The sequence below is a fragment of the Phragmites australis genome, chromosome 11 (genome assembly GCF_958298935.1).
Source record: "Phragmites australis chromosome 11, lpPhrAust1.1, whole genome shotgun sequence".
Taxonomy (NCBI): Eukaryota; Viridiplantae; Streptophyta; class Magnoliopsida; order Poales; family Poaceae; genus Phragmites; species Phragmites australis.
Genome location: NC_084931.1, coordinates 16,215,641 through 16,223,657, shown reverse-complemented (window position 1 = coordinate 16,223,657; position 8,017 = coordinate 16,215,641). Strand labels below are relative to the sequence as shown.

The 8,017-nt window shown below is 41.2% G+C and overlaps 1 protein-coding gene across 1 annotated transcript; it reads right to left on the bottom strand.

Annotated features, from left to right (window-relative positions):
• Window positions 1–213: 213 nt before the first annotated feature.
• LOC133884454 (superoxide dismutase [Mn] 3.4, mitochondrial) lies at window positions 214–6,921 on the bottom strand. Its single transcript, XM_062323878.1, has 6 exons — window positions 6,507–6,921; window positions 4,583–4,629; window positions 4,338–4,463; window positions 4,183–4,239; window positions 2,147–2,224; window positions 214–452 (listed from the first exon to the last, which is right to left on the bottom strand). The coding sequence occupies exons 1-6, from the start codon at window positions 6,802–6,804 to the stop codon at window positions 360–362; spliced, it is 699 nt and encodes a 232-aa protein (XP_062179862.1). The 5' UTR covers window positions 6,805–6,921; the 3' UTR covers window positions 214–359.
• Between the last annotated feature and the right edge of the window lie 1,096 nt (window positions 6,922–8,017).

The window sequence follows — 8,017 nt, the reverse complement described above, 5'->3', positions numbered from 1 at the left end:
GGGTCCGCCGAAGCCTTGAATGGCACGTATATCTCATTCATGTTAGACTTATAAAGCAAACATCGAAAGCACAGCATACTCTCATTCCTTGGCTTTATTAATGGACACAGCCGAGGAAGAACTGATCTTGCACAGAAGAGGCAATGCAGCAACAGTAAGCACTAGCATTTGCTAGTGCGGGCCATTACGAGCTGAGCAGATCAGACAAGCAGGTCAAACAAAATCGGCAGCTATTGTGCATCAGTGTATCTCAACGAAATGTACATAAGATCCAACAGCTAGACAGGTCCATTTTTATTGCACAAGATGCAGGCAGCCGAAAACCAACGCGCAGATCGAGCATTGCAGATTCAGACTAATCATGCAAGCACACTTTCGTACACCTCTCCAGCGTATTTCCAGTTCATCACCTTCCAGATGTTGTTCAGGTAATCCGGCCTAACATTCTTGTACTGCAACAAAGAAAGCAACAAGGACTGTTCAGCATGACAAAAAGGTCCTTCAAAGTTTAACTTGCAAGAAAATTGACACTGAGAGTAGGAGATATAATAAATTCGAATTTGCAGATATCTGCAGACTCCAGAAATAACAGTCAATTTCACTTGATTGTTAAAGCGGGATCCCATGGACTTCAAAACATTTGGAGTAAATTTCGTAAAACTACAGATACTTCGACAAAATTATCGCAAAACTACATATTTAAGCAATAGTTTTACAAAACTACATATTTAGTGCCAATTTTATCGTAAAACTACATATACTTTGACAAAATTATTTCAAAACTACAAATTTAAGCAATAATTTCACAAAATTACAGGTTTAATGCCGATTTTGTTGCAAAAATACAGATATTTTAGCAAAATTATCACAAAACTACATATTTAAGCAACAATTTCACAAAATTATATATTTAGCACCAATTTTATCATAAAACTACAAATTCTAGAGGAGTTATGCCCAGCCTCGTTACCATGACGACCGGACCCCGATTGTAATCTCACAGCAACTACCAGCTTATGAAACGGACCGTCTGGAAGCTCATGAAACTATAGATATTTTGACAAAATTATCGCAAATCGCAAAATTATACATTTAAACATCAGTTTCAAAAAACTACAAATTTAGCGCCGATTTTATCGTAGAACTATAGTTTCTATCGTAGACATGTTAACCTAACAAATGGACCCCGCTTGCAGTCACATGAACTCTCGGACAGTCCGTTTCATGAGCAGCTACTGTGAGACTGCAAGTAGGGTCCAAACGTCATGGTAACAGGATTAGTGCTACAAATTTAGCGCCGATTTTATCGTAGAACTATAGATTCTATCGCAGACATGTTAACCTAACGAATGGACCCCGCTTGCAGTCACATGAACACTAGAACCTATAGTTTTGCGATAAAATCGGTGCTAAATCTGTAGTTTTGTGAAATTGTTGCTTAAATCTGTAATTTTGAGATAATTTTACCAAAGTATCTGTAGTTTTTTTAAACTTTTACTTAAATCTGTAGTTTTGCGATAATTTTGTCGAAGTATATGTTGTTTTGCGATAATTTTGTTAAAGTATCTGTAGTTTTGCGATAAAATTGACACTAAATCTGTAGTTTTGTAAAACTATTGCTTAAATCTGTAGTTTTGCAATAATTTTATCAAAGTAGTTTTGCGAAATTTACTCACATTTACAAAATTGTAACTGAAGATTGCACTGTTATATTTTCGGTTCTGATTTTGTAGCACTATTTTCAGTCAAAACTTAAGAGGCAGAATAGAGCAATATTCGGTATTACCTTCGTAAAGACCACCTTTTATAAATATGCATCTAGTCACTAATATTCCCTGGTATCCTAGGATTCAACTGATCTTTATCAAAGACTTTTGACACATAACCGTTGAAACATGCAGATATAATTCTTACGCTGCTCATCTTTAGGGATATGGAACCAATGGATAGGCAAGCATAATTGCTATCAAGTAATCAAAATGTGATGGTTTCATTGACTCAAGCAACAGTGTTAACTCATCCACTCACAATAAGTATATGAAGCATATTAAATCATACCATTAGTAAAAAGATTAGGGCTATCAACAAAAGAACTACACAACATGAAAACTGAACTAGCCATCGGTTCCAGCAAACAAGAAATTACCTGCAGGTAGTACGCATGCTCCCAGACATCAATCCCCAATAAAGGAACCAAGCTTGCCCCTTTAGTCACCAGAGGATCCTGCAACAAGTAACAAGTCAGTTATGCACATCAAACCATCCTTAAGGATTATGAGTGAAGTAAAACCTAAGGTAGAAAAGCCAGCTCGTGAAAGGGAATGCTCTAAAGCTAGGATCATGGGAAAATATTCCTCCAGGGTACACAATTGTACTTAGTGCAACTTAGCAAAAAAAAAAACCTAATTTTGCCATTTGTTGCAACCACATTTTCTCTACTGCACAAAAACATGCCGGAAAACAAAAAGGAAAGGACCAACACCCGTCAGTCTCTTACACGTGTACCCCAACAGTGGTGAAAACACAAAAGGTGTTATGGGCAGGAGATCAAGACTTGCCATTTAATTAGGAGATATGTTTGGTAGAAGTTAGATTTGATTTGGTTAGGAGATAAGTTTGATTTGGTTTCCAATTCAATCGGAGATAAGTTTGGTAAATTAGGATTTAGAGTTGATTTATGATTGTAATTTCCCTCTATATAAAGGGGCAGTCGCGCACCATTGTAATCAAGCATTGAGAATTAATCTAAGTCTCTCCCAATATTTTAAGTCTTCCTAATCTAAGGTATAATCCCTCCTCTAGCAGCCGACGCAACCCGACTATCCTCCTAGTAGATGTTTATCCCTATTATGATCCTAGGATCATAACATACAGGCATTAAGATCTTTTGGGAATATAGAAAGAGGAACAGGATTAGTTCCCTCAGAAGAAAAAATGGATTAGAGTTCCCGTAGATTAAGGAGAAAAAAAAAAGAAAATCGGCAGCTATGTCAATGGGCTTAGCCGGGGAGTGAAAACATCACCTTGGTAAAGGAAAAAAACTAGAGACACATTGACAGATGAAGCAAGATAAAGCACTTGGCTACAAATCGCAACCCTTATTACAACATCACAAACACCCCCAACAATAATCCTCCCTCAGATGTGTATTGATCTTAGAGCATCTCTAGCGGCAAGTCAACCATCAGGGAAAAAAAAGCAGCCATGTGTTTGGTTTGGTTCGCCTCTCTGCTCCGCAGCGTGCCAAACCATTGCCTGGGTCCCACAAATCAATAAGAAAAGAGAACTATTAGCCTCACTCTCAGCTGCATTCTCTCTCCCATGTTCTTTCCCCCCTAAACAATATGAATAGCCATCGGCTTTGCTCTCTTGTGCACGGCTATGGTGGCACCCATCCCTAGCCCCTATCCATCCCGTCCTAATTCTTGTGGTCGCCAAAAGAAGCAGATAGAGGAAGAGGAAGGAGGCTATTCTGAGCAGATCGAACTGGAGGCCTCGATGAAGGCCTCTGTAACGGCCTTGCCGCTGCTCAAGCCAGTGTTCAATAACGCTTTCACTGCCAGATCGAACAGATCCTTCTGTTCGCGGGAGGCCATGGGGTTTCGCTCCTTTTCACAAGTTGCCTGCCCGAGTTGTTGTCGCCTACCGCCGCCTAATTCCCGTCACTGGCTTATGCTGCTGCTCCACCCTCGCACCCACTCGATTTTTTTATTGTCAGTGATTTGACTCAAATACTTCATTCGAATCTCTTTCTCTCCCCTTGTTTGGTTCGCCTGCTCCAATGGATTGGTTCGAATTGTAGGAGGCCACCTAAGATGATGGTTCAGTTTGGGGTGGCCATTGGAGATGCTCTTATTGATTATAATTTTTAGTTTTCTTTCTTATGACCATTTTTATTGTATCGGTGACATCTCTATTTCTTGGTCATGCTTAGAAATGGATGGTTTAAACACTCTCCAAGATAACATTGGCAGCATGGAAAAACGATACGCGTTGGTTCAACAGCTCAACCACTGTTCTAAGCCAAGCCTTCCTAGATGACCTAGGAGCTAGGTGCCACCCCTTGGTGTTGTAGCACTTTTCAGAACACTGGGTTGAATTGTAAAAAATTTAAGACTGAGAACATGACATAGGTGTGTTGTATCATATGAATATTAAACTGATATGGATAATAACTTTCACCTGATTAGCAGTGGTTTCAACTGAAAGCTTTTTTGTCTCTTTATCCAAAGCTAGCCACTGCACAAGAAATATGCGATGTCACCAAGAAAACACACCTTCACAAACTGTATCAGGACATCAATTTTTCTACACAAAACAAAGCAAAATGTATGTACCACCCATCCAGATCCTTGCAAAGCAGCACCTTCACCATTCATCTTCTTTACAAGTGCCTCAAATGAACCAAAGTGCTCATCAATGGCCCAGCCAAGTTTCGCATGTGGTGGCTCCCCTCCACCTTCCTGTAAAACGCCCAATGTCCTCACAGTTTGCCATGATAGAGGAAACAACATAAAAAGGGAACAGATAAACACATTTTTTCTGCTGCACGAACAGCTGGTTGTTTTAACCAGATACTTACACTGATGGGCTTAAGGTTTTTCCAGAAGATTGAATGGTTGACATGACCTGCAACATGGTAATTATCTTACTCAAAATGCAGCCCAAACGAACAATACAACTGCAATCTGAAAACAAAGAATGTATTCCAGAAGGTCATTTGTGAATAATATCGAGACATTGAGCTTCACCTCTCTTTTGCTAAGCATCCTAAATTCCTAGTCATTAGAAATAAAAATATCAAGATTTGGACATATTAAAACATATAGCCAAAACTACGGGATCGAATCATTTAGGATGTTACCAATTTTTAGACATAAAGTCTCCTCTCAGTAAATTATCTAGTCTATCTATTTTCTTTTCAAAAGAACTCCTGATTCAGCCTAGCTGAGCGTTTTCTTACCACTTCTAAATCATAAGCATCAACTGAATACACTAATATAAAACTAAACAAGTTGTACATAAGCACAGCACAGAAGCTTCCCGTTTTGGCAGATGAAGGGTCAATGTAAATATCCCATAGATCAGCACTGTATCATCAGTACTGATAACATAGCAAAGCAAATCAAACTTAAATATAATCATTATGTATGTAGGTTGAATGCTACAAGAGTCCAATACCAAGCCAGTCAAATCCTTTTAGTTAATTAAACATAACAGTTAGATCAAAGCTAAATGGGAGTTAAACCGCTTTTCACATAAATTCAACTATAAAGCCACACATGATTGGCTTGTTATCACTCTATTAATAAAACAGTAAACCTATAAGCCAGAGTCCACGGTAAATAAGGATTTCCTAGACAGAGAGAGTAGAGGGTGCTCAAGCTATTCAGCTCAAAATTTCACAACATAAAAATGAAAAGCAAACTACCAGAAATAATTCAGAGCAAAACTCAATAAACCAGCATTCACAATCCAACTTGATACAGTATAATTAAGTCGTAACTTAACAGGTCACATCAAAATCAAGCTTAAGATATGAATCAAGTCACCGATCGGTTTAGAGAAGCATTGAGTCCCAAATATTAGAACAGAACAACTCAAAAAGATATACGGTAAGCAATTCTACCTGACATATAAAGTGCCACTAGTAATCAAGGTTAAATAGGCTGTAATTCACCAAACACAACAAACTCTTACTCCATCAGTATCACCTAATTACAAAAGCGCCATTATGTTCAAACCTTTTAAAGCACAGCAGATCCTAAGATAAAGGGAAATTCCCCAATTTAGAAGTGCTAAGAACATCCCACTAAACCAGTACACAGGTCTAACATCCACAAAAGTACGACTTGAATAGTTTGAATTGCCAACCAAATGAGAACGATTCCTGCACATCAACTAGACAGTCAAATTGAGAGAAACTTTTATAGACGACAGCACGTCAAATGCTAGTTAATTCCTATCGTCAGTAATAATACTAACATGAAGATTAATACCTTTACAGGGCAATAAATATAAAAGCACAACCAGGTAAACAGCACCCAACCATAAAATAATCCAGACAATCAGATACAATGCATCAATTCTGGAAATTTTGCAATCAACTCACCGCACACGCCCTACAGAAACCACTTCAAATTACACGAAACACTACCACATAAAACAAAATCGAAGAAATGTCTCCCAAATGTACCAAATCGGAGCTCGCCGGACCACCTATGGACATATAAACCTTCATTCGCGGTACATAAGAAAACCCCACCACCAAAAGTATTAGAAACGGTACAATCCTAAAACCCACAACCGTATCCGATACTCTATTTGGGCTCAGCACACACCCGTCCCGCACGAATCACTCCAGATCGGCAACAACAGCGCACCAACCCTCATCCAATCCCTAATATTCGCCCCGCCGCCTGCATCGTCCCTCCAAAGTCAAACTCCGTACCCTAGAGAAAAGCTAGGTGGGGGAGGGCAGGTCAGATGTGGGGGGCAGGCCTCACCGCCGCCGTTGAACTTGATGGCGCCCTGGAGCTGGACGACGGCTGAGGCGTCCCCCTTGGAGACGGCGGCGTCGAGCTGCTCGAGCGCCTTGTTGTAGTTGGCGACGTAGGTGGCGTGGTGCTTCTGGTGGTGCAGGCGCATGATCTCCCCCGAGATGGCCGGCTCCAGCGCGCCGAAGTCGTAGGAGAGGTCGGGGAGCGTGACCGTCGTCACCCCCCTCGCCGCCGCCGCCAAAGGCCTGGCGCCACCGAGAGCCAGGGATAGGGTTTTCTTCGACGCCAGGGTGCGGAGAGCCATGGCTTCCTCTCTCTCTCTCTCTCTCTCTCTCTCTCTCTCGTGTGTGTGTGACGCCGCGTTGGTGTCTGTATATGGAGAGGAGGAGCGGCGGCTCGCTATCCTTTTTTTTTTTTTTTCTAGACTAGAAGGACGACTCGCCATCTGCTCGTGCTCGTGGAAGATTTCTGAAAGCTTTGGTGGAGATGTGCGTCGCGATTCGTTCTGATGGACGCGCCCGTGGCACGCTGATTTGTTTGTGTTCGCGAGAGTACGCACGGCTTTATGAAATTGTTTTGGTGCTAGATGCTTCTCTAATGACGTGTATTTGTGGTGACAGTGTGCCGATCAAGAACTTTAGAGAGGCTAAAACAAGATCTCAGTCACCAAAATATGACTAGGATTTCACAAGAATTTGAAGTTAGAGTTAGGAATTTAGAGTGGGGATTTATCTCAAGATGGCGTCTTTAGAGAGATCGCCTGGAAGGAAGGTCAGCTGACGGTGATGGAGAACAACAGGCGAGACGGTGAGGCAAGGGAGCACCCGCCATGACGGTGGAGGATATTTGGTGGGTGGTGACAGACAATAAGGACGTCGCTCTTGTAGTACTTAGCGGTGGCGACGGTCGATGGCAATTGTGGCACCATCGGAGCCAGACGCTATGGCAATCAAGGTGGGGGTGAACGGTAGGAGTTGAAAAAGAAACAGTCTTGCCAACAAGAGAAGAGGGAAGAGGAGCTCGCTGGGACGAAGGACTAACGCCGGTGAGGCAGCATGATCAACAGGTCAAGTGACAACGATGGCAGTGTTGGGCTCGGGAGGGATCAATACCGACGTGTAATAAGAGAGAGCAGGGTGAGGGGATAACATAAAAAAGAGGGGTGGATCTAGTGGTTGGATGTAAATTCAATGGCTCTAAAACTTGACTGAGGAAAAAATCAAGATCTTAGGCAACTAAGAAGGAGATGGCGCCTGTCCAAATACCCTAGGCTCCTCTACCATTGCAATCATGCAAACTAACAATGTTATGGTGTATTTAGTGTTGGAATTAGCCCATATATGACTTATTCATGAAATTTTAAAGCATGCATACTTTAGTTTTATAGTGCTAATCCAAAAAGAATTAGAAATATTTAAATAGCAGGCTCTCTCTTGTCTAAAATGGAATCTCATGGGACTGAGGGAGAGAGATTTTAGCTATACATGTGCGCGCATTTCATGCATTTTACGTGTGAA

Bases quoted from the DNA above. Each gene is read 5' to 3' on its own strand.
- LOC133884454 (XM_062323878.1), bottom strand. From the start codon at position 6,804: ATGGCTCTCCGCACCCTGGCGTCGAAGAAAACCCTATCCCTGGCTCTC. The intron at 4,630-6,506 runs GTGAGGCCTGCC...ACCATGTTGCAG, and splicing joins CATCAAGTTCAACGGCGGCG to GTCATGTCAACCATTCAATC. The intron at 4,464-4,582 runs GTAAGTATCTGG...GGCGTTTTACAG, and splicing joins AAAACCTTAAGCCCATCAGT to GAAGGTGGAGGGGAGCCACC.